Source organism: Prionailurus viverrinus, chromosome C1 (assembly GCF_022837055.1).
Source record: "Prionailurus viverrinus isolate Anna chromosome C1, UM_Priviv_1.0, whole genome shotgun sequence".
NCBI classification, from domain to species: domain Eukaryota; kingdom Metazoa; phylum Chordata; class Mammalia; order Carnivora; family Felidae; genus Prionailurus; species Prionailurus viverrinus.
In genome coordinates, this window is record NC_062568.1 from 25,859,597 (window position 1) to 25,886,652 (window position 27,056).

General features: G+C 37.9%; 1 protein-coding gene across 3 annotated transcripts in view; it reads right to left on the minus strand.

The window, feature by feature from the left end:
- The window catches only part of PARD3B (par-3 family cell polarity regulator beta), a 1,023,096-nt gene that overhangs the window by 533,362 nt on the left and 462,678 nt on the right, over nt 1–27,056 (minus strand). For all 3 annotated transcript variants that reach the window (XM_047872373.1, XM_047872372.1, XM_047872375.1), the window contains exon 4: nt 18,442–18,551. In XM_047872373.1, coding sequence (XP_047728329.1) covers nt 18,442–18,551 — 110 coding nt within the window. The remainder of the gene's footprint in view (nt 1–18,441; nt 18,552–27,056) is intronic.

The following is a 27,056-nucleotide window of genomic DNA, read 5'->3' on the forward strand; positions in this document are numbered from 1 at the left end:
GTCCAAGATCTGTGGATTATATTTCCTAAATGTTTCTGTCACGTATTAGCTTTATGACAGTAATTTGACCTTTACTTGATCTCTATGTGGCTCATTTCTTTATCAATAAGATGGGGGTATACAAAATGGTACCTACATCACAAGACTGTTAGAAGGATTGCATAGAATAATATATTTGAAGCACTTAGAATGGCGACTGGCACAAAGTAAGGGTGTCTGTGGATACTTTGTCATTATTACTGAATTGATCACTGAGTTTATATGCATAACGGTATCATGATGTAATTCAGATCTATTCCTAAGTATTTTCTTATCCCTATGCTGGTCTTTGCAAAATTGAACCTGTAACTCCTTTACTTAATAAGATAAAAACAGAGAGGGAAGCAAACCATAAAAGACTCTTAAATACAGAGCACAAACTGAGGGTTGCTGGAGGGAAGGTGGGTGAAGATGAGTTAAATGGGTGATGGCCATTAAGAAGGGCACTTGCTGGAATGAGCACTGGGTGTTATATGTAAGTGACAAATCACTGGGTTCTATCCTGAAGCCAAGACTACACTGTATGTTAAATAACTTTCATTTAAATTAAAAAAAAGAAAAAAAAACACATGAATGTCTAACATGAAAGTCAAACTCCTAGATGTGATGTGGATTATTCTTCAGGATTTGGCCCCTCCTCTCTCAGCACTCCTTCACTAGGACCAAAGTATTTATAACTCCTTAGGAAAACTACCCTATTTCTTGTATCCCTGTCTTTATTTTTGTTACCCTCTAGCTAAAATGCATTTTCCACAATTGGGCCTGGCTGCCTCCTGTTCATCCTGTATAGACTCCACATTTCCATAAAACTTTAACCCCTCAAGAATTATTTTCAAATTCCTGTTACTTTTCTACAGATTTTCGTTGTACACAGGATAATCGCTGAACCTGCCATACTGTATTGTAATCTCCATTTATGTCTGTACTTCTCCATGGATAAGGGATAGAGACACGAATGAGAGTTCCATGGCAGGAAGCCCATGTTTTATTCAGCTTTCAATCCCCAGCACAAACCATGATACTTGGCACAATCTTTGTGAAATGAAGAAAGACATTATGAACGATTCTGCAGAGTCAACCCAAGATTACAGATGGAAGAGGTCAGAAAACTCATGGCCAAAAAATGGGAAAACATTAGGACAGCTTTACAAAGACTTAATTTTCCACAATGGCCTCCAGGTATAATATCAGTTGAGAATCACGTGATGTCCTAAAACTATACAACATTTTTCTCCAAATAAGGCCAAAAGAATTTTATACTGAAATTGATGCATAGATTTATGGCTTTAAAATATTTGATTTTACATGTTATCTTTGATGCACCAATTTGAAAATTAGTATGAACTTCAGGACCAAAATGAGTCCGGCAATCCCTCAGGTGAATTGCTATAGGTTACATGATGCAATAAATCAATTTAACTACGTGTGGTAGATGCAAAACAAAGCATTCAATTCAGGAGTTTCCGTCACGTGGGGCGTAGTCATACAAGGAATGGCTATCGTATGGTTTCACAATTTATCTATATACGTATTAAAGGAAACTAAAGAAAGAAAATCGAAGGAGCTCTGGGAAGAATATCTATTCTACTTGTTACTTTATGGAAAGTGCTTTGTGGATACTCAGTAAATCTATATCTGGTTCCAAATCAAAATTTTTCTGATATTCTTATTCTTCACAAAACCTGTAATGTCTAGTTCAGCTATTCACCAAAAGAGATCTAGAAATCTAAAAAGAATTCAGATTTTGACATTAAATGTTTACTTTGGTGGATTCTAAGATTACTCTCCCAAATATACACACATAATTAAATTTCATATTTTCAAGCTGTTACAGAAGCCCTGATCAGAGGCTTAACTTGAACAACTATACTCTTTTTTTTTTAATTTTTTTTTTCAACGTTTATTTATTTTTGGGACAGAGAGAGACAGAGCATGAACGGGCGAGGGGCAGAGAGAGAGGGAGACACAGAATCGGAAACAGGCTCCAGGCTCTGAGCCATCAGCCCAGAGCCCGACGCAGGGCTCGAACTCCCGGACCGCGAGATCGTGACCTGGCTGAAGTCGGACGCTTAACCGACTGCGCCACCCAGGCGCCCCTTGAACAACTATACTCTTGTCCAAACAAACTCCCTCCCTCACCATTGCCATCACATCTACAATGAAACAAGTTAGAAACTGACTTGGAGGGAATGAGTTTGAACTTAATATTAAATTAGTCTTTTAAAACACTAGTCTATGAAAAACTGATATTTTGTTCACTTTTTCTTTCCATTTGCTCATCCACTTTCATCCATTAAATATTTTTTTAAGTTTATTTATTTATTTTGAGAAAGAGAGAGAGAGAGCACATGAGCAGTGTAGGGGCAGAGGGGGAGACAGAGAATCCCAAGCAGACTCCATGCTGTCAGCACAGAGCCTAACATGGGGCTCGATCCCACAAACTGTGAGATCATGATGTGAGACAAAATCAAGAGTTGCACACGCAACAGCCTGAGCCACCCAGGTGCCCTTCATTCACTCATCCATTCAATAAGTTATTAAATACCTACTATGTGCTAAATGTTAGGTTACAAAAATAAAAAGTACACTCTCTGCCCCCAGTACACTTCCACCGTAGAGGAAGGAAGGGAACATACAAATAAAAATAAGTGTTCATGACACAGTTCATGGCAAGTATGGACCATTGCACTGAGGGGTTAAGGGGTAGAAAGAACTGAGGAGGGAATAGTTGGCCCAAGAGCAGAATATTTCTGAATAGGGACCAGTGTATGATATGAGAAATGTGGATGCTGTGCTCTCCAGGTGTCTTGTGTCTGACCTCTGATATTTTGGTTCTACGTTAAATACTGCTTCCTTCAGTAATATTTTCATCTTGACCTGAACAAATGCCAAATTATACATTACTTTAAAAAATATTGCTGAAATGGTACCTAACTTTTGCCAGAAAGTAGGATTTGGGGAAAGGATTTAAAAGGAGGGTGATGGTTTAGGCAAGTCTCAAAAAAGGAGAAGGTACCTTTGATGCACCCAAGTGTAAACGTGAATCAAGATAGAGGGCAGGAAGAGCAAGCCAGGGAAATGCCAAAGGGCAGGGACTTTCAGAAAACTGAAGGAGACGGTTAACAGGCTGACCGTTTGAAATTGCTTAGTTTCTTAATAATCCCTCCTTTCCTATTTTCTTTTAGGTTTTCAATTTAAAAAATGTTTAGAACAAAGAGAACTAGCTAACAGCAACCGAGAAAATCCAGAGGAAATACTGCCTTAAGAATTTGACTTTGTTGTTGTTATTTGGTTTTCAAATGAAAAGAACTTGCAAGGATCTCTTTAGGCCAAAAAAAACAAAAAACAAAAAAAACCACTCAACATACATTTAATGTTCAACTTTGGAATCAATATTTTTTTCTAGCTGTGTGCTAAGTGCCTTCTCTAAATGAAAGCTAAACCTGATTAAATCCAGCTTTGAAAAAAGATTACTCTTAGAATTATTTCTATAGTCTAACTTATCCTCCTACCCTTTTCTCCTTTATGTATGGCACAAACCCAACACATATTTAACAAACACATATAGTACCTGCCATACCTTGTAAGAAGTTTTATAAATAATCCCTCATTTATTTTTCAATAAAACCCTATGAGGTAAGTAGTGTCATCATAACCACCTTACAGATGAGCAAAGTGAGACATAAAGGAGGGAATACTCGACACAAATCAGCCAGCTAGTCAGTGGCAGAACTAGACTTGAACCAGGCAGTCAAGCTTAAGAATACAAGTTAAGAATACAACCTAAGAATACATAAGAATATACAACTTAAGAATACACAAGAATATACAACTTAAGAATACAAGTTATTAACCACTATAGCCTGCTGTCCTACAGGGCCTACACCTCCCACCTACCACTCTAGGACCTTATGAAATAATAATACTTTGAATCCAAAGGATGAATATCCAGGCTGAATCTCATGGAACGTTATTTATCATTATTGCTTCCTCTGTTCCCTCTATGTCTTTCTTCTACAGACCTTACAGGCAGAAGTGTTTGCTACCCATTTCTGGGATGGTGTCCAGCTTCCAAGAAAAGTACCTTTCTCTTCTAGAACTCACAAATAGTATTACAAGGATAAATTATAATAATAATGTCCTATGCACAATTTCATGTGGTCAAGCTCCAATCACAAAAGTTCCTTGTGGTTTCCCATCCTTTCATAGCCATGTTTTTCAACTCAAGCAGATGCCTTTCTAGTTTCCAGACTCTGCATGGGTTCTTCATACATGACCCTAGTGAAACTGTCATCATAATTGAATTTCTTAATACTGGATTCACAACCATGATGTTAGTTAAGAAGCTAAAAATAAAAGCTGTGGCTAGCTCCAGTTTTTGTGTGCATGCATATTAATTTAAATCATTTCCCTTTAATTATATTTAACACACATTAAAAATTTGGTAATTATAAAAGACCTTTAATTATCAACATTCATTATTATCACTATTATTAACATACATTAAGCACCCACAGTCTGCTAAATGCTATACTCAAGATAAAAGGCATTAACCTTGCAATTCCACTGTGAGCAAGATAGAAGACAATCTTCTTCTTCCAGACAGAGAACAAAATTATACTTGCTTAACTTGACAAAGAGCCAATGGATGAGTCAAGGATAAAATCTAGCTATCTTAACCACTAGACAATTGGATAAACAAAGAATGGCTATAAAACTGTGCCACTTTAAGCACATCTGAATCTGTTCTTCCATAAGTGTTTTAATGCCTGCACGAAATTTTTTTGGTGGCAAAACTTTCTGCTTCATAGGAATACCTAAATTGTATAAACACTCAAGTCATTTGAGACCAACTTTACAGTATACGCTTTGGCATCCAATAGAATGATACCATTTTTGGTGGATAAATAAAGTGTGGCTATAAAATAATGAAATGATTTCTTTCTCCTTTCAAGAAGAGGCTCGTAAGCTGGCTTTGAAAGAAGTTTCAAATGAAGACTGCTCAAAGCTTTTGAGGAATGGCAACATCAATGGGACAGAGGTATGTACTCCAGGGTGCTACTTGCAAAGCTAACATTTGAGTGAAAAGAGGCTACGTTGGATTAAGACATATTTGAAGCAAAATGTCAGCACCTTTACTTAGTTATATAATCTGGAGTAAATAAGTTAACTTATTTGAGCCTTAGCTTCTTCACCTATACAACAGAGTGAATAGTGCTGAACTTGCAGGTTTTTATTGAACAGTACATTTGAGTATATATAATAAAGTGTTTGCAACTGACATGAACTTGGAGCTGAGCAAAGAAAGTCCCTGACTCCATGACATCCTGGGTACTATTATGTGGCTATCTGTTGTCAGTCTTAGCACGCAGATTAATGCTATTAAAACGGAAGTTAAATAATTAAATTGCTTCATGGTTTAAGTAGGCTATTATGCAATTGGAAAATGTATTGCATTTTTGTTTTGTTTTGTAGAGACACAGAGAGAAAGTGGGGGAGGGGCAGAAAGAGAAGGAGAATCCCCAGCAGGCTCCATGCTCAGCACTGAGTCCAATGCAGGGCTCGATCTCACAACCCTGAGATCGTGACCTGAGCTGAAATCAAGAGTCGGATGCTCAACCAACTTAGCCACCCACGTGCCCCTTGCATTCTTTATACAAACCTTTTATAAGTAACCCCTGTTCTTTCGGCACAGCGCTATGTTCTGGGCACACAGAGGAAATGAGATCCACCCACAAGGGGCTCAAAGTCTAGTAAAGAGATATTAAATGTGGAAAGTGATAACATGAGGTAGAAAGAATTATAATAAAAATATGATAGTGTGCGTTGGGTAGGAAGAAGTTAATTCTGCCTGTAGCAGAAAGGGGTTAGGGAAGTATTAGTAAAGAAAGAGACCACGACACTGGGGTTTGAAAGAAAACTGGACATGCACTATGGGAAAGAGGGCTGAATGGCAGTTGTCCTGTGCCTGGCAGAAGCAACAGCTGGGTGAAGACACGCAGACAGAAGCACTCAGCTTCCTTGAGAAACTGTACACAGTGTGTATGGTGTGTGCAGTGTGGTGTGGCTAGAGATGATGCTAAACATACAGGTGGGGGGGGGGTTAGGTTGTCAAAGGTCATGCCAAGAACTCAAAAGTAAACCCTGGCTAATGTGGTCAAATGATTTCAGACAAGGATACCAAGGCTATTCAATGGGGGAAAAGCAGTAAGCAACAAATGTTGCTGAAAAAACTGCATATCCACATGCAAAAAGAAAAAAAAAAAAAGGAAGGTGGACCTTTACCTCACACCATATACATAAAAATTAGCTCAAAGTAGGTCCACAGACCTCAACATAAGAGCTAAAACTCCACAACTCTTAGAAGAAAACATAGGGCAAGAGCTTCACAACACTGAAGTTGGCAATGATTTCTTGGGTAGGACACCGAAGACAAAAGCCACAAGAGCAACAAAGTAGAAAAACCGACATCACGAAAATGAAAAACTTTTGTGCACCAAAGGACGCTATTAACAGAGTGAAAAGGCAACCTACAGAATGGGAGAAAACATGTGCAAATCATCCATATGGTAAAAGGTTCATATCCGCAATATATAGAGAATGCCTAAAACTCAACAACAAAAATGAAACCACCCAATTTAAAAAAGGGCAAAGAAAATGAATCCATGTTTCTCCAAGGGTATCTCTCACTTTTTGAAAATTCATGTTATACCATTTTCCTCTTACAAAAGATCTATATTAGTATCTTTTTTCTCCAACCAAAAGAAATCCTTTTTATGAGAAACAGTGAAAATAGTGTTCAGTGTTTGTTTTGTAGCCAGCATGCACTACGGGGAACTAGACTGGTGCCAGTCTTCCCTGGGAATGACACTGAGCATCAAGCTGCCACAGCTTTCAACTGTGTCTGTGAGCATCTGTGTTTCATCATGATTCACAATGGGCAACCATTAGCAAGATGTGTCCTAAGGCATTAGAAACGCCCGGGGGGAGGGGCGACTGGGTGGCTCAGTTTGTTAAGCGACGGACTTCAGTCGGACTTCAGCGTAGGTCATGATCTCATGGTTCGTGAGTTCGAGCTCCGCGTCAGGCTCTGTGCTGACAGCTCAGAGCCTGGAGCCTGCTTTGGATTCTGTGTCTCCTTCTCTCTATGCCCCTTCCTCACTCACACTCTGTCTCTCTTTCTCTCTCTCAAAAATAAATACTAAAATTTTTTTTAAAAAAGAAGAAAAGCCTAGGAGACATTATTTTTTGGGGGTATTGGAATGCTCAAAATTTTCCCCATATAAACTAACGGTAATTGCTTTTGTGCTTCATGCCATTTTGGCTTACAAAAGGTTTTCATTGGAATACTCTACTTTTGATAGTGGGGGAAACCTGATATAAATGGCTAATAGGCACATGAAAAGATGCTGAACATCACTAGTCATTTGGCAGATCCAAATCAAGACTGTAAGATGCCACCTCATACCGTGTTAACAGGTATGATGGATGGATACTATCTAAAAAACAAAAAAAGAAGAAGAAGAAAAAGAAAATAACAAGTGTTAGGATTTAGAGAGATTGGGAAGCCTTGGATGCTTGTTGGTGGGAATGTGAAATCGTATAGCTACCATGGAGAAGAGTATGGGGGTGCCTGGGTGGCTCAGTTGGTTAAGCACCTGACTTTGGCTCAGGTCATGGTCTCACAGTTCATGAATTCGAGCCCCACATCGGGCTCTGTGCTGGTAGCTCAGAGCCTGGAGCCTGCTTTGGATTCTGTCTCTCCTTCTCTCTCTGCTCTTCCCTTGCTTGTGCTCTTTCTCTCTCAAAACTAAATAAATAGGGGCGCCTGGGTGGCGCAGTCGGTTAAGCGTCCGACTTCGGCCAGGTCACGATCTCGCGGTCCGTGAGTTTGAGCCCCGCGTCAGGCTCTGGGCTGATGGCTCAGAGCCTGGAGCCTGTTTCCAATTCTGTGTCTCCCTCTCTCTCTGCCCCTCCCCCATTCATGCTCTGTCTCTCTCTGTCCCAAAAATAAATAAACATTAAAAAAAAAACAACTAAATAAATAAACATTAAAAAAAAAAAGAAGAGAATATGGTGGCTCCTCCCCCAAATTTAAAATAATGATATGACCCAGCAATTCCATTTCTGAGTATATACCCCAAATAACTGAAAGCAGGGTCTGGAAGAGGTATTTGTACACTCACATCCGTGGAAGCATTATTCACAAAAGCTAAAAGATGAGACAACAAAAGTATATATCAACTCGTGAATGGGTAAGTAAAATGTGACATATACACACAATGGAATCTTATTCATTTATAAAAAGGAAGAAAATTCCTGCACAAGGTAACAACACAGATGAACCTTGAGAGCATTATGCTGAGTGAAACAAGCCAGACACCAAAGGACAAATACTGTGTGATTCCACTTACATGAAATACCTAGAACAGTCAAATTTATAGAAACAGAAAAATACAGCAGTGGTTGCCAGGGCCTAGGGGAGAGGGCAGTGGGGAGTCACTATTTACAAAGTACAGAAGTTCTGTTTGGGATGATGAAAATGTTCTGGAGATGGATAGTGGCCGATGGCTGCAGAACGATGGTGAGTGTATTTAATGCCACTGAATTGTATGCTTAAAAATGATCACCATGTAAGTTTTACGTTACATACATTTTACCACGCTGAAAGAGAAAATAACTTTATTCTCCTTTCTGTATTGCTTAAGAAGTATAGAGTTTTAGTTTTATCAGATGGAAAGAGTTCTGGAGAGGGATGGCGGGATGGTTGCACAATATTATGAATGTACCTAGGGCCACTTAACTGGATACTTAAACATCAGTTAAGATGGGGGGTGGGGCGCCTGGTGGCTCAGTCAGTTGAGTGACTGGCTCTTGATTTTGGCTCAGGTAGTGATCCCAGGGTTGTGGGATCGAGCCCCACGTGGGGCTCCACAATGAGCATGGAGCCTGCTTAAGATTCTCCCTCTCTCTGTCTCTCTCTGTGCCCCTCTGCCCCTGTCCCCCACCCACACTCTCCCTAAAATAAAATTTTTAAAAGTTTTTTAAAAAGTAAGCAAACATGGTTAAGATAGTAATTATTATATGTATTTTACCACAATAAACAAAAGTCCTACCAAGATCAAGAAATTTAAAATATATCCCGGAGGCATAGGAAATGGACAGTTGTTATAATGCAGGAGAATGACATGGTCAAATTTTGGAAAAAGATTCAGATGTTTACAGGAATATAGTAATTTTATTCATGAAACAATAAGGAACCTTCTCATAATAGTAAAAACCTCACTGGACAAATTAAATAACCCTTAACTAGACAATGCCTATATATAATGTGACTATTCAAATGACATTTTGCCTTGATCAATGTGTGAACTTTTGATAGGTGTTCTAGATATGTGCTATCACACTACAGCAATATCAATTGCTTTGGATGCTTATTTGTTAATGTTTGGATCTTCATAGAACATAGGTGACTGTAAATTACATTTTATTTAAAAATTAGTAAGTCATGGGTGGTCGACACAGCAGTGAAATTAAAGGCACAGAAAAAGGGGACGATACAATTTCTTTAGAAGCATATCCATCAATTCTGACTTCTGAGGATTAAAAATCTGCCTTTTCCTTTTAAAGGGGGAATACTTCTTTACGATTTCTGCAACAAATGCCATTTATCCATTTCTTTGCTTAAAAAGGAGGGATTTTTGTAGGGAAAGAGGGCTGGAAAGTCAGTTGGAAAACATCAGGGCGATGTCAGTCTGAAAATCATCAGCCAGTTGCAAGTTAAAAAAATTTGCTAAAAGTAGCAATGTTTTTACTGGTTCAAGTCTGTCAGAAGGCTTTGGATTCTCTAGTGCCTCACACTAGTAACTTCAAAACTAATGCATTCCAGATGTCCCTATGATCATCTAATCAGACATCAAAAGCTGTATGGTGACAAGCTCACATGCTGCTTACGAGGACACTGTATGTTTCCACAAGCGTAAAACATACACAGTAGCTACTTTTAAAATGTGATTCATCTCAATCAGAATTCTATTTTAAAGTACAGAGGTATTAGGAAGGGCCCACCCTCCTGAGAAAGAACGAAGTCTTTTAAATGTCTGTACAGTGTCATTCTGTGACTAAAGTTGGAAAGGAAAAACCAAAATGAAACTTGCGCTTCAGAAGAGTTTCTGTTGTGAGAAAAAAAAAATCCCCCATCAGAAGAGATTTCTAAGAATCACACCACGCTCAAGGAAAAAAAAATCCTTCCCTCGCAATACCCATCGTTTTACATCTTCCCAAGATAAACCCCCCATTAACCCTTTCCTTCCGTGCCATCAATTTTCAGTAACGTCTGCAACATGGGAAGCCCACACAGATCAGAACATAGAGAGGACGTGGTCTATACCTTTGAGCTTTCACTTGAGAGCAACATGATCTACTTGTACTTTAACCTTCAGATTTAAGTTGTGCTCTCTTCTACAGAATTTAGGTGTGCACAGGTATGGGTGTGTGTTTTTCTGCTGCTGCCTTTTTCTGTGTATTTGGCCTCTTAAACACACACGCACCCCTTAATATTATTACCATGAGCAATAAAAATAAATTTTGGTGTTCTGGATGGAAATACAACCTCTCTCCATGAACAATTATAAATACTGAGACATTAAAAGGAGATTTAAAGTTGCATTCATACCAACAAAGTTAATTTACATCTGGAACCCTAAAGGTGCTGATCTTCATTCCTAAGAACAACAGAAGTTCATATAGGATTTCTATTTATTATTTCCTTTTAGTTACGTGAAATTTGAGGAAATCATGCACAATTTAAATAATTTTCTTAGGGTCACCAAGTCATTGCTGCAATCAGACTACAGGATCTTGACCATTAGGCTAAAGCTACTCTAAACATCATCTTTACCAAATTTTAAGCAACACTGTGAAATTACATCTGCCCATACTGCTAACACGAGATATTCATTAGTGTTTTTGCTAAGAAACACCTTGTAAATGTTCCCATACTCTTGAATTAATTCACATCCAGGTTTTTTTCTCTTTTCTTCCAAATCACTTGCAACCAGAAGAACCTCTTAAAGAAGATGGAATAGGAGGAACATTTCGAAGGGGGAAATCCACAGATGTGGTGGGCGTACGAGAGGGATGCTGTCCAGACATTTCTAGTCTAATCAAGGATTTTCTAAATTCTTTGAACACAGTTATTAGAAAATTACAAAGCTATAACTGCCAAGATCATGAACTTCTTGATTCTAGAACTCACAGTTTTGTTGACAGAGACGCAGAGCTCAGATAATTGACTCCACTGCGTGCATATTAATTTCTATTCTCTGTTCATACATCAAGGGCGCAAAGTTAGGCTTTATTACATCCGTGCCTAGAATTACCAGTTTTTTTTCTCTTCTTATAATTTCTGTTCTTTCTGAGAGCCAATTACTATGTGAAATCATTGCTGGAACTGTAAAGAAATGAAGCGGTTCTCACAATTGAAACCACTGACCCAAACTGCTGGGTCAATACACATTTTAATTCCAAGAGGGGAATTTGTGTTTAAGCAACTCTCTCCCCTTGTCAACACAGGTAACACATTGTCCCCAAACAGAAATTCTAAACTAAAGTTATTCAGGGAGTAAAACAGTATGTTGAACAAATAATTTCACAATTTTCACATTACAATTCACATATTCGTTCCTATCTATAAATATAGACACACAAGGATGCACATCTTTACGAGAGGTGTTAAAAGTTGTTGAATTCATTCTGTCCGTCTCAGAAGTAACAGCTTTAATCATCTGGTGATATATTTATGTGTCAGGCATCGAGGCTTGAATACAAAAATGAACACACTGACTCAGGCCTCTGAGGAGCTCAGCCTTGTAGTAGACATGTAAACAAGTGGTTATATTTGGGTGAGATAAGAGCCAGTAGAGATGGTGCACATGGGAATTCCCTCTAGGGGCTTGGGAGGTGAGCACAGTGCAGACTAAAGGCAAAGGGCACTAATTCTGATCCTTAAAATGTATTATTTGATCATGTGGTACTTGCTCGCAGATTGCGAGCGTTGCTTAATTGCTTTAGATCTGGTTGGACATCATGACCAGTTTGTAAGTTTCCTGAGGACAGGAACCATGTCTTATGCTTTCCAGATGGCACAGAGCAGAGGTCTTGGACATCTAAGGGATTAATTAATTTATGTTGACATGAAAGCAAAATTCATTCAATTTTCATTATGTGCAGATCAATCTAAACAGCAAAAGACGACATGTCATGGTTATTTCTTTAATATCTGAAACTTCTGAATAGCTATACATCTTTTAGACTTTTCGATTCTGGACTAGACCGAAGAAGAATGATTAGGCAGCATACCCCTAAACAGGGATCACATTTCCCAGGTTCCTTTATTAGTCACAGTACAGACATTCAGCCAATCCAATTTTTTTTTTTCACCAACCTCTGCAAGATTTGGTGAAAAATTCTATTGCAGAATAAATTAGGTTTCTGGATTTTCCCCGCCTGGAACTCAAATCTTATAAACATGACTGCTTCAGAAATTAATCTGCCTAAACTTGCCAAACTAAGTAAACATTGGGCCCCATGAAATATTGGATGGCAGCTTTATCTCTTAAAAACAAGGCCATATGAAAACCATCGGTGCAATGTGTCTCCAAGCTTTGGTCTTATCAGCGTACAGCGTGAACAGCTGGAGTTACAAACACCAGGACTATTATTAAATCACTGTGTCAGGAAGGGGGAAAAAAAAAGAAAAACCTTTTGTAGGTTTCAGTATCTCTAAATAACGCAATTATATATTACATGCTATTTCTCCCACCCTTTTGCTCGTCAGTATCCATCTCTCCTCATTGGAAGACAATGGATAGAGGCTTCCTTCCAATCTACATCAATGCCTACAAAAATTACTTTATTTCACTGTTTCTATAGCTACTTAATTACATATCTAATGAATAGAAAAACATGATTTGGTCATTCAAAATTATTAAGTTTCTGTTTCGGGTTTTGACAGTCAGAGACCTACAGTCAAAAGTTCTCTGCCATCTCTCACTGACAATTGATAATTTTAATCCTGAAATTTAAGCCACTTGAATTTCTCTGTAATATTTCAATGCTTTCTTCCATGGAGGTGAAAGCATTTAAACCGGAATCAGCATCGATGATGATTTCAACATATGTGATTGCACAAAGGAAAATCTCTCACGTCAATACTCCATTGGACTATCTGCAAAACACAAACAGAATGCTCCTATTCCCTGGAAATATTTCCTCTCTCTTGAAGCTACCTGCCACTATCTTTGCTGATAAAATACCAAAAACTCCAAAGAACCATCTCATCTCTATATACACAGGGCCACTGGAAACACCTCTCCCCAGGGTGTCTTCCTTTTACTTCCGATCTTACTCTTGCTTAGAATTGTGTTGTTACTCGCTGAAGAGTTATTGCTGACCTCTCACTGCAGCAATTCAAAAACCTATCTTGAATTTACATCCTATGTGTTGGATAGGAAAGGTGATAATAACATGAAACAGCCTTAATTATTTAATATTGGGGAGGTGGTAATTCCCACTCCACTTCTTAATCTCTATCATTCATCATATTCTGAGAATTGATGGTTTTCTCTCGTTATTTCATCCTAAACCTGCAAACAAGTAGTTCTTGATTATTTTTTTTTTCCTTTTAAAATTTAGTGATAGTCTCAAAAAAAAAAAAAGAGTGATAGAGTCTCTTTCACGAAACACACATGCATGTGCATTGGGTGAAAGAATAAAACTCCAGAGTTAACAGACCCTCTGAAGCTCATCATGGACTCCCAATTTAATAACCTCAATATTGCCATGTTATTTAAAAAAAAATAAAATGTATATATTATGGATACAAACTTTTAAAAGACAGACCAATATTTTCTTAATTTATCTTGGTGATGCAAGACAAGTAACAGTTTTAGAACAAACAAAGCCATTTACTATCCGAGAACAGCCACAGCATTATAATTTTCAGGAATCCACTTTTTAATTTACTTGCCCTGCAGGATCATTTTGCTTTAGGGGTTAAATGTGAAACTATAAACAGTCATTAAAACACAAAACAACCATAGTAGTTAACCGGATATTAAGAAAAAAATCACATCTGTTTTAGAGTTCTCTTCCACCCACAAATTCAGGAACATCAATTTCAAGAACCTGGTTTTATGGCATGCCCTTAAGCCAAGAACACCAGGTTACAATCAAGGCAAGAGAGGTAAGATATCCCATACGCAGACTCCCGCTATTACTTCTTGCCCCCAGGATTCTCTTTCTTTAATTCAAAAGCATTCAGTAGAATTGGATTTTCTATTGCTTTGAAAGATAAACAGTCATTACAATTTGCACATTAATAATTATACTATTCTGATTAACTGATGGGTTTATGAAAAGAGAAAGAAAGAGAACAAGTTTCCATGCTGTTTAGCTGGTGGTACCCTAAGTAACCAATAGTGAGACTTGGTGGCTTTTCACTACACAAAATTTGAGTCTTGCAGAGGATCTGATTTTTCTAATTCAAAAGCCTTTTAAAATGTCACCTTCTCTGAGAGTGCACATCTTAAATAACCAATTTGTAATAATTTAACCAGTCAGAAAATAAGGGCAACTTTTCCAACTTTTCACAAACATGTATCTCTGGGCATCAAAGAAAGTTCTTCCCGCTATAGTAAGCCTAATGAAGTGCAAGTAAAAATAACAGTCATCAACTGTGGTTTTAAAGGCAATATTTCAACATAATCAAATGTGTCAAATATTCATCCTTACAGCTTTTTAAGCTGTGGGTTATAAGTACGTTTCATTTCTTGGGAATGATTGAACATAACCCACTTGGGGCTCTGCCATCTGTGAATTACTTACATGTGAACACTCTGGTTAAGAGATGGAAATTTTGATTTTTTTTTTCCTTTGGATACTGAAATGCAATGCTATCACACAGAGCTTTTTAAGCAATTATTTTTCATGTTAGTTGCACCAAGGCTGTATTATCACATACTCCCCACATTATCATCACTTATTAAATCATAGGCATCAAGTATGGTACAGCTGAAGTTGTAGAACTATGGAATTTGAGAGATAGGAAAGAATCTACGGTCTCTAATTCTTTACTCCCTGGGCTCAGGCGCTTGCCACAAACACCCCTCTCTGCAGTGTGCTCTGATGTAAGAGTTGTGGTTGTGTTCCCATGGTTTCCTGGAAAGGCTTTCCTCTTATCACTGAGCAAACAATAAAAGTGACTATGGGGCTATATGTAGGGTGCCACATAATTTATCATCCATACATGGACACCTCTGAGAGTTAGTGGGGACACTATTAATAGTTATGCCAGAACAAGGACTGCTCCAGGCAAACCTAATCATACTGTTACCCCAGAGATGTGCAACTCAAAGAACTTCTCCCAAGGGCCTCAAACCATTTCATTAATGCTATATCCAATTCTACTTCTGTCTGGAGCTGCTCCGTCCAATGGAAACAGAATGTGAACCAGAGATCTAGTTTTAAACTTTCTAGTAGCCATGCTTTAAAATGAAACAGGTGAAAATAAATTTTGATAATGTATTTAACTCAAACCAATATACCATAGTATTATTTCAATGTATAGTTAATATTAAAATTGTTAGCAAGATCTTTTATATTCTATTTTTTATATTTCTTTTTAAGTTTATTTCCAGAGAGAGAGAGAGAGAGAGAGAGAGATAAAGTGGGGGGGGGGGGAGAACAAGTGGGGGAGGGGCAGAGAGAGAGGGAGAGAGAATCCCAAGCAGGCTCCACACTGTCAGTGCAGAGTCCAAGACGGGGCTCGATCTCATGAACCATGAGATCATTACCTGACCTGAAATCAAGAGTTGGACACTCAATCGACTGAGCCACCCTGGTGCCCCACTCTTTTTTATATTTCTTTCTTTAGAACTCATTATACATGTTACAATCAAATTACATTTCTAGTGCTCAATAACCACACGTGGCCAGTGGCTATAATATTGGACAATGCAGGTCTCAACAGTCCATGAGTCAGGATACTCAGAAATAAATGAACGGAATTATAATACATTCACACACATGCCTTTTTCTTCTAGGTAAGAATAGACACACCTAAATGTCTTCCTTTACTAACTTTGCTTGTTCTGCACAGTAGGGCAGTTAACTGTTTCTTGCCTGGGGTGAACTAGACTTTGGAGCAGACAAACCTTTACATGGTAGATCTCTTTTGGAGAACAGAGAGAATGCTCGTATTAGAAAAGGTGGGTAAATTGCTGAGAAATTCTAGAGCTTTTCCCAGACTAATATGCGTCCCGCATTCCAAAGTCAAACAGACATGTACACTGAGAATCCTCCATGTATTTGACACTAGAAACAGAAAGATAAACAAGGCATATGTCTGTACCTTGGACTGTGAGGGTTTAACGTTTTCTTGGACATCATTTTACAGTTGAAGAAAGAGAAGGCTGTGTGTGATGCAGCAGTATTCTGCGGCAAGCCAAGGACCAGACTCTATTCTTTGGGTCTCAGGTCTGCACTTCATCAGTCAAAGAGAACACTCAGAAAAGGAAGAGATGTGTTTTCCTTTTTACTGTTGATACATGCAGACTCAGCCACTGCTTGGTAACTTGTATATGGTTAGGGTAAAGGATGTGGGGCACCAGTCTTTCTTCTTGAATTGGGATTTGCATCTTTGCTAGTAATAATATACTCCCTCACCAAATACCTCAACTTAGAACTCAATGGTATCACAGTTTGGTAAGAATATGGAATTTATCAGAAACATAATAGTCTTCATTTCCTATAAGAAAGCAATATTAAATATCTTTACTTGGTCTAAACACAGAGAATAAGTGAAAAAAAAACCACTGAACAAAATACTGGTGATTTTCTGCATGTGAATGATGGCAACACAATCAGATACACTCTAATTTGGGGGTATACTGACATTGTAAAAATAAGCAGTAAACTGTAACTTTTCTCATTATATAGCTTCCCTTCCTCCAATCCAATATGCTTGGGTTTAACACGGTCTCAATCAGTGTGTTAAACACACACACACACACACACACACACACACACACACACAAACCCCACATATTGGTTCTGTTTATACTCACCATTAAGTAGAACACATATACCTGATTTCTATTAAAGTCATGTTCCATTAAATATGTTTCCTTAAAAGTTTGGTGGGGAAACATTACATCTAAAATATTTTCAGAACACTTGCTTCCTTGTTTACAAAAAGAACTATGCCAAAATACTGCCATAAACTTATTAGTAAATACTCAATGGTTTGGCATAGTGACTCCTACCTCATGTACTGGTTCTTAGCACTCATGGCACTGGTTCTTGATAAAAACATTTTACACCAGACTGGGAGAACCTGGTTAGCTTATTCAGCATCCTTCTTGAAAACACTGCTTTTGTTCTTAAGGCACTGTCCACAGTGAGACTTAATATGGAGAAGAGCCTTGCTTTTAGGAAACTTTTTAATATGACTATGTTATTGAAGACCACCTTTTGCAGTAACAGATAGCCATTAACCAAAATCTAAACCCCAGGCTATTTCAAAGAATGGGCCACAGTTACAACTCCTCAAAGTGACTCAGGATTTATCAGAAAGATCCATCAGTACCATATAAAAGGAGGATATTGTCTCTTCAGGAAACGATTCTCCATTTAACCTTTCAGCTGTTAAGCATGTCTTGTTATAAGCACTTCTCGTATATAATTTTATTTTTCTTTAATTTTGAATGCTGAGTTCTAGAAACCCAATACTGGTACCACATATACAAGATACTGGTATCTTGAAACTACATGACCAGCCACCACGGCATGACTTCACAAAGCACTGCATTAACGCTGAAAATATATAAACTATATCCTTGGGTGTTACAAAGCAGGAAGAGGGAAATTCAGCAGAGTAGCACGCTGGTTAAGAGTATGACCTTTGGAGCCAAATGACCTGGGTTAAATTCTTGGCTCCTCTACTTACGCGCTGTGACTTTAGATTAATTACTAAACCTTCTTCTCCCTCAATTTCATTATCAGTAAGATGGAGACAAAAAATTGTACACACCATGATGTGGAAGTTTAAATGACTTAGGGTAAAGCACTTAGAAGAGTCCTTGGCACATAATTACTATTTTGTAAATAATAGCTATCACTAGAACTTATATTCTAATGATAGCTCATACTACCTATTACTAACACTATACACACACACACACATATGTATATATATATATGTATATATATACATATATATATTTATATATTTCCCATTGAAAGATCTCTAATGATCAACTTCTTAAGACTCCAAAGTCCTAGTTAGTCTATGGGTAAGGCACTTTGATCTTTCATTAGAAATGCAAACTCCAGGATACCTACTAGAGTAACAGGTTTCAGACTCTGGCCACTGGATTGTGAAGCACTCGGCTGGGCGTCAGCAGGTGGGCCTGGCGCTGGGTCACTGCTTCTCCTCACCAGCAGTGGAGTGCCTGTAGGACAAAATAAGAGGTGAGAGGTCAACAGAACCCTGGGGAGAAGAGAGTGCATGGTACAATGCAATTTAATTAAAAAGGTTTACAACATGCTTTTATGTAAAAACATTCTATTTCTAAGGATGCTTGTAAATTAATCCATTTAATGATCTTTTGTCATCTATTTACAGACTGACACATGGAAAGAAAATCTTTCAACTCTCATCTTTCCTCACTTGCATTTCAAAACGAGCCATTGTACTTAACCAAAAACTGTTTGGCAGTGCAGAAGTTGACCGTGTGCAATCTGAAACAGATCTAGAGAATATATCTGAGTATTAAAAAGAATGATTATCCAGCAGACAAGTGAAGAGATTCCCATAGTCAGTGCAATTTGTTATTCAGTAGAGCTAGAAGTATAGTTATCCCTGCAATTTGGTGCTTCCCAAATCTTTTGAATGATGAAATACACTGAAATAAATTATTTGCTGGGGTTATAGCATTAATGTCTATTTAAGTATACAAAGAGATTGGTTCCATTCTCTTCCTTTTCTCCTAAAGTAGATAAAACTGATAAGGAAAATAAGTTACTTCTTCTAAAAATATATCTTGATTTCTTTTTAATTTAATGAAAGCTTCCACTATTAAATATTTGAGCCAGTTATTAAATTCTGTGAAAAGATCATACTATTAGAAAGTTCAAGTGAAATTCAACCTTAACAGAGCTAGCGGTCTAACTAGTCTGCCTGCAATTAGGCCTAAAATAATTTGTTTCATACAAAATTGGCCACTATGGAGGAAACTCTCAAAAAAAATCTTTTGTGGTCTAAAAATTGCTCTCATATAAAAATTAACTTTTTATTTGCATGCTTTGGGGAAAAAAGTAGAAAGCAGTAGAAATGCAATTCTCCATTTATCAATATTCTGAAAAATATTCCCCAAGTCTCTCAAGCTCTGGCTGTTTAAAATAACATTTTTTCATATTCCATTTTAGATGGTGTGGTTACAAAAAGTGAATCCATTTTGAAGTTATTTACAAATCTGATTTTTGTATGTGTTCCAACATTTTTATCCTGTGTACAAAATATAGACGCTAACACCTTCCATCTTTGTTCAGGTTCCTTTTATCCTTGCTTTTTTTTTTTAATTAAAAAGCTTTTAATGTTTATTTATTTTGAGAGAGAGAGGGACAGAGTGTAAGCAGGGGAGGGGCATGGAGAGAGGGAGACAGAGAATCTGCAGCAGGATCCAGGCTCTGAGCTTTCAGCACAGAGCCCGACGTAGGGATCAAACTCACAAGCCATGAGATCATGACCTGAGCCAAAGTCAGACGCTCAACTGACCGAACCACCCAGGCACCTCATCCCTGCTGTTTTTTTTTTAAAACTTCTTTTATAATAAGAAATTAACAAGCTATTTAGAATGAAACACTATCCAAAATGTTTATAAATCCAACTTTATGTTCCATTATTTCTTTTTTATTGATAAACATTTCACTGCATTATTCCCTAATTCCTCCACATCCATCTACAAATTTTTTAAGCAAGTGACATAGCAATAGTTGTACAGCTGGCAACTGTGCTTGAATGAAACATTAAAGAAAATAAGTGGAAGAGAAAGTATCATAAAATCTCAAGACAATAGAGTTCCAGTCCTGTACCAGTATTTATTTTTTCCGATTCAGCTGATCTGAATTACCATTAACATAAAATGGACAAATAATTCTAAATGTGGTATCTTCAGAAGCAACCCATTATCCTTAAAATTAAAAAAGAGAATAGGGAAAACTCCACGAAACTCCAGTTTGTTTCTGAACATTTAATCCACACCAGGACACTGCATGCCAACAATCTCAAACCGGATTAAAAACAAATCAAAAGCAAGTAAAACCAGCATGGGACACCAAGATCCAAAAATAAGTTGATTTACAGACACAAAAATGGAAATTTTAGTGATTGACAGCTGCACTATTTTTCTAGCTGAGTCATACACATGTATATGAATGTATATAGAATGTGTGTGTGTGTGTGTGTGTGTGTGTGTGGGAGAGAGAGAGAGAGACAGAGAGAGACAGAGACAGAGACAGAGAGAGACAGAGAGAGTGTGAGAGAGAGAGAAAGGGAGAGAGGGAGAAAAAGAGAGGACAGCAAGACCTATTGGTTTTTTTTGAGTAATAAACATATTTTTCTTAAAGCCACACTAGATAATTTTCATGCAGCTATAAGGCATAGTTGTGACTCTGCTTTCCATCAATGCCTGCTATTTTAATAAGAAAATGTTAAATTATTTAAGACATAATTCTATAACAATATGAATTTGAGTTTGTGCATTCAATCAATAGGCCATAATATTACATGGTGTCTCCCAGAACAAGACAGTTCAGTGTTGTACCAGCGTACCCACTCTTTGGGACATTAACCAACAAAACAAAACAAAACAAAACAAAACAAAACAAAACAAAACAAAACAAAAAACTCCAACAAAAGCAATAACTAACATGGCTAGATCTTAAACATACTCTCAACTTATCAGGAGTAAGTTCTGTTGTTGTCTACTTTTTCTGGATCAGATACTTGAATGCCTTCTGGTGAGTCACCTTCTAGTTTTTCTTTGGCTGCCTTAATGTGTTAATACCAAGTATAAATCATTTTGTAAAGGAATTAATATGGGGCATATTTAAATATGAACTGTTACCTCAGTTTTAAACAACCCTTCCCTTGGCAACTGAAAATTCATTTTAAAACCAATTTTAAAACAAAATTTTAACACAAATTTAATATTTGTTTCTTTTTCATTGCCAAGCCTCATTTGAGGATGACTTCCCGGAACAGACTGAGCCACAACTTAAAAACAAAGACAGACACATCCTAGTATAGAAAAGAAGACGAGTACTTTCAAGTCCTGGAGATGATGTGGGGAGAACCTTGGATAGAAGGCCCACCTTGCAGGCATGGCTACCCGGAATGAAAAGGAGACAACCACATCCAGTTTTATAGAATTTTCTGTGGGAGGGAAAAAGTAAATAAAATGTAACCTCTGCGTCAAAGGAGCTTATAACCTAACAGGGAAGGTCAGACTCTAAGAACTATCATGTGTCTATGCAGTGGAGAAGACCGTGGGTTTTGAAGACAAAAAAACTGGGCTTCACCTTTCCTGGCTCTGTGACATTGGGCTGCTTGATGACACAAGCTCATCATTTAAAGCCTGGTGATAAAAACAGATCACAGAATTGATGGGAGGCTAAAAAAAAGGCAGGCAGGCATGGGACATGGTACTGTGCAGTCTGCAATTTTTATGCAGGAAATCCCCTTACTCTCAATAAAAAGGAGATAACAGCACTTGCTATTGTTATGAACAGTGTTATCTGCTCAAAAAATTGAACACCTGAAAGTCAGTTTTCATGACATTATATGTAAATTAAAATAATAAAACATAATTCTGTGCTGAGCCAGGTATAGACTTACTATAGAAATCAAAGCTTTTAAGATTAAAACATGATGTTGTGGGAAAGGAGTTCAGAAATGGAAAAAAAAAACCAATAACCCATTATTCATTGATAGTTTTTAGTTAACTGATAAAGGACTCTTACTCTTAGATTTTAGAGGCAAAAGCCCTCAGTTCAGCTTAAGAGAACAGCAGTATTCCTTGGATATACCAGTTTAAAAGCCATTGACTGCAAAGCCCCAAAATAAGAAATGTTTTATACTGTAAAGCATAAAATCTTATACAATTGCATTATGTTTTTCCACATAGTTAAATATTTGAGGCCTCACTACGCATCAGGAGCTCTACATGGAGTGGCCGATATTAAGATGAATAGTCAGGGTGCTTACTTAGGGTTTATTTTTAAAAAGAGGCTGCGAGGACAAAGAACAATTTACACACACGTGTGTATCAGTGCAGCGTTCCAGTGGGGTCACATGTGGGTTACTGAACCCATACCCATGAGCATGCACACTGTAGACTAGACCAAGCCCCACTTTATTTAGGCAGAGGCACAGAAACTTAACGAAAGTCACAGAGAGCCAAAGAGAAGCAAGTGACCCTCAAAGCAGAAAAGTTCCTGATCAAGTGTGTAGCTCCTGGTGACCCTGTCCTTGAAGACAGGGTCTTGCCACATCAGGAAAGTCTAAAATCCTTTCTGGGGCACTGACCATGCATATCCAGGGCTTTCATTCCACTCAGGCTGAACTTACTCCCACACTCACCGCTCTTGCTTGTAAGAAGATGGCTAGACTCCTCAGGTTCTCCAGGCCTTGAGGCAACCAGCACTGGAGTCAGTTCCTGGGTGTCTATGAGTGATGGCACGTCTCCTCCCACTGCTCAAGCAGTCACCATTTTAATGATAGTAAAACTAGGATTCAAAGGGGTACAGTTACCTGCCCGATGTCCCCCTATAAATGTAAATAAAGGAGCCCAGAGGAGGACCATCTAATCCATTTGGGGGGAAAAAAAGAGGGCTAAAAGGTGCAGCAACTAGTTAAAAGGATCAAATTGGTACATTAATGAATCATGCAAGATATAAAGGCCAACACAAGTTATCTTCAGAAGTTTCTGTCCCTGTTATAATAACACACACACACACACACACACACACACACACACACACACACGCACATCCTCGATGGATTTTTTTCTACATTTAGAGGATGTGTCTGAGATGGAATTGACTTAAATGACAGATAATATGTTATACATAAAATTCTGTCCTGGAGATTTTCAAAGACATCTTAGACATATAGACAGTTATAGAGACTGAAACCAAAGTCCAGAAGAATCATCCACATGATGCCTCAATGGGCAGAGGAAAAACAAACAAAAAACAAGGACTTTAAACATGAATCCCATTTCAAACGTCAGAAAGGCACATGTTCTAAATTGTATGGTGTAGAAATTTATCTAAAAATGGTTAATGAGTCCCCTGAGCAAAACCAAAAGGCTAGCTTGTCATTAATATTGGTGCCATTCATTGTAGGGCAATTGATACCTAGAGCTCTAGGGGGTCCCAGTCCCAGGTAACGTGCCAACAGGTGTTCTGTAAGAAGTTGGTGGCCTTGGGGCACCTGGGTGGCTCATTTGGTTAAGCATCCAACTCTTGATTTCAGCTCAAGTCATGATCTTGCAGTTTGTGGGATTGGGCCCCGCGTAGGGCTCCGTGCCAAACATGGAGCCTGCTTAAGATTCCCTCTCTCTCTCTCCCTCTGCCCTCTCCCCGTCTCATGCATGCGCTCATAAAAATGAATTGCAAATGGTTAAAATCTTACAAACTTAGGGGCACCTGGGTGGCTCAGTTGGTTAAGCATCCAACTTTGGTTCAAGTCATGATCTCATGTTTCATGGGTTGGAGCCCCAAATCTTAGCTTTAGCCCACTGAGGGTTAGATGGATCTGTTTTTAATACAAGATGTCTTGAAACACATGAGAAACAAGACAATAGATGTTTAGTTGGGCATTCATAAGGATGAGTTCATATTAGAAATCATATTGGCTTCCAGAACAAGGGAGCAGAGATAAGGATGAGGTAAACAAAAGAGGAAGGATCAGGACAGGTGTATCAGTGACATCACATGTAAAACAATGAGAAAAACAGAATTCTATGTTCTCACAGAATCTTCAGAAAGAAAGGGTATCTAGAATGACAAGTGGTTAACAAAGCCACAGAGGCGAACCCGGAGGGAAGGTCGAGAATGGAGAAAGGAATAGGAGTTTACATGATAAACTGTTATGTTGAGAGAAGGAGTTAAAACCTAGGATTTTTAGAATTTCAATTTTCCTTTGCTCTAAGGGATCACTTCTGTGCTACTGAGTTATCAAATCACCAAAACAGTTTAAAGAAAGAAACATGCTATCTAGCCAACGCTTCTGAACACTGAGGACAACAAGATAAATAGGAAGGGCAAAATGCTATAGAAATATACCTAAATTGGTAAATATCTCACTTTGATGATAAAAATGAATTGCAAATGGTTAAAAATCTTATAAACTTAAAAAGCGATAAATAGGAAAAGACACATTTTCCCTAGTAATTAATATTAATAGTATATTAATAATATTAATAGTACGCATAAGCCATGTCTTGGTTTCATATACTACATTTCCTTAATAGAGTTTATACTAGTCAGCACCTAGAAGAATGCCTTTCAATTATCCTGTACTTCAACACTCATTGAATGAATTTGACATTAAGTGAATCATTTTGACGTTAAAATATGGATATGTTCTCCTGAGATATGGTGAAGAGAGATGGGGGTTCAGGAGATCTGCCTTCTAGAGGTGGCCCTGGCATGGCATAACTTCCAGGAAGCTTCTCTACCCCAGAGTCCAACCTCTTTCCCCATCAGCTAAGTAAGCATGTTGGATCGGCTACACCAAAGTCCTGTTCCAGATCTACAAAGAGATAGTTCTATGATTTATATAGCCAATTAGAAAATTGAAGTCAAGAGAAATTAAGTTCTTAAGTCTCTTGGACTTGATTGCTACTCCAGTTTTATTCACTTGACACTTTTCTATTGTGGGGTCCCATCTTCTATGTGAGGAGGTGTGTGAAAATAAGGGGAATGGCAGCTCTTCAATGCAGGGGGCATTCCTTTCATCTAAAGAGGTCAGCAGAAAGAAAGATTTGGATAGAGAGACACAGGTAAAAGGAAAGATCGTGGGGAGGAGGGGCGAGAAGGCAAAAATTAAGCTATGGTCACATGGGCATGTCTGGCAAGATACTTGACCCACTAGCCAAGGCACACAAGTACCCCTTCCAGAGTGCATGATCTCTCTTGCAGATGATGAAACTGCCTTGTCAGCATTTGCTTCCGATTAATCCCGTCAATACTTCAATAAAAAAAAAAAAAAGATGAGTGAAAGTAGTACATCATTTGTAAAGGAGACAACTAGATTTTTTTGTTGTTGTTTTGTAAGGATGTTATGGGTGTTAGAAAAGGCTTTTCAACTGATACCTACCAAACTCCATTGTACTGAAATCTGGAGATCCATTAAAAAAATCTGGTAATGATATCAATAGGGGCACAATTTATGGCAAAGGGCCGAGAAGAGACCACTTTCGCTACAGGAGTGCTTGACCAGTTTTGGATTGTGATGAATGCGGCAGCTGTGACATGCTTTCAGACACCATGATGGAAAAACCACATGAGAGAAACCAAGTCAAATTCTAGCAGACTTGTAGCTGTCCAAATATTTTAGTCTTAAATATCACCGCTTTAGGAAAGTAACTCCCAGTATTGCCATAAAAGGGGCAAAGAAGTTCAAGTTGACTAACAGTATCATTTTTCTTTCATTGTGGATTGCAAAAGCCATGCCCATTTTAAACACAAAAGGATAAATGCAAGTAATGCACAGAATAGTCACCAGCTACACCATAGATATGAACAGGCACATACATGATAAAATAACTTTCAGTATTTGCAAAGCTGCTTAAATTGGAGGGCTAGTGGTATAAAAACAAGTGAGGGGGGTTTAAACTGACCTTTTTTTGGAAATTATACTTTTCTCTGAAGATGGTTATGCCTTCAACTCAAAATATATTATTGCTATATTCCTGAGGATACATGCTTTTTCTTATATTACATGTTTCATGTTTTGGACAGTTGATACATATAAATTTAGAATGTTTTATATTGTTTAAAGTACTTCATAGCATCGAAGTACTCATGCTGTTGAAAATCAGTTAATGCCATGTGCTAGACATGCCCGAGGTCCCTAGTGTTATATTAAGAACGATGGCAAGCAATAAAGGGACAAAACACACTGTATGTGTTTCCCTGATGTGCATGAAAGAAATACAAAAGTGGCCATTTTAGGCTTGAGTCAAATTTAAAATATTAAAAAACAAAACAAAGACAAGCTACAGAGGAGTTCATGTACAAGCAAATGTCCTGATTTTTGAAAGGTATACACTAAAAAAGCAACAAACCATTAGCAAACACAAATAAACATATCTGAACTAATAAAGCCAAATAAAGGCTCCGAAATCTTAGAGGTAGAAGGAAGAAATGTGACCTATGCATATCCCCTCTAATTTCTTGTTCTGGCATTCAGGTACCTCATGGTTTCCCCCAACCTACCCATCTGACTGCATCTTGTACCATATTCTTTGCCATGAGGCACATGCCAAATAGGACCATCTGCCATTGCCTAAAAATGCCCTGTAAACTCAGTGTTCATGCTGATTCTACCCTCTACATTATTATCCTCTAACACTGTAATCAGTTGTCATCCTGTCCAGTTTTTAAGTCTACTTCTACTTTTTTGGAATACCAGACACAGATTTGCTGTGGAGCTAATAAAGTGTAACTTCAGGGTCCTGCACAAGATCCCCGGAGGAGCCTAAGCCACACGGACACAAGATTATAGGATTTTGTAAACTTTACATAAGTAAAATAGTTTAATTGCAATAGATTAATTCTATCTCTTCCAACTCTAAAGACTCCCCCTGTTGGGTAAACCTAGGTGGCCAAGGGCATTTCTGGGATCCAGATAAGGGGAATATTAGTTGGGGATATATTTTGTTTGA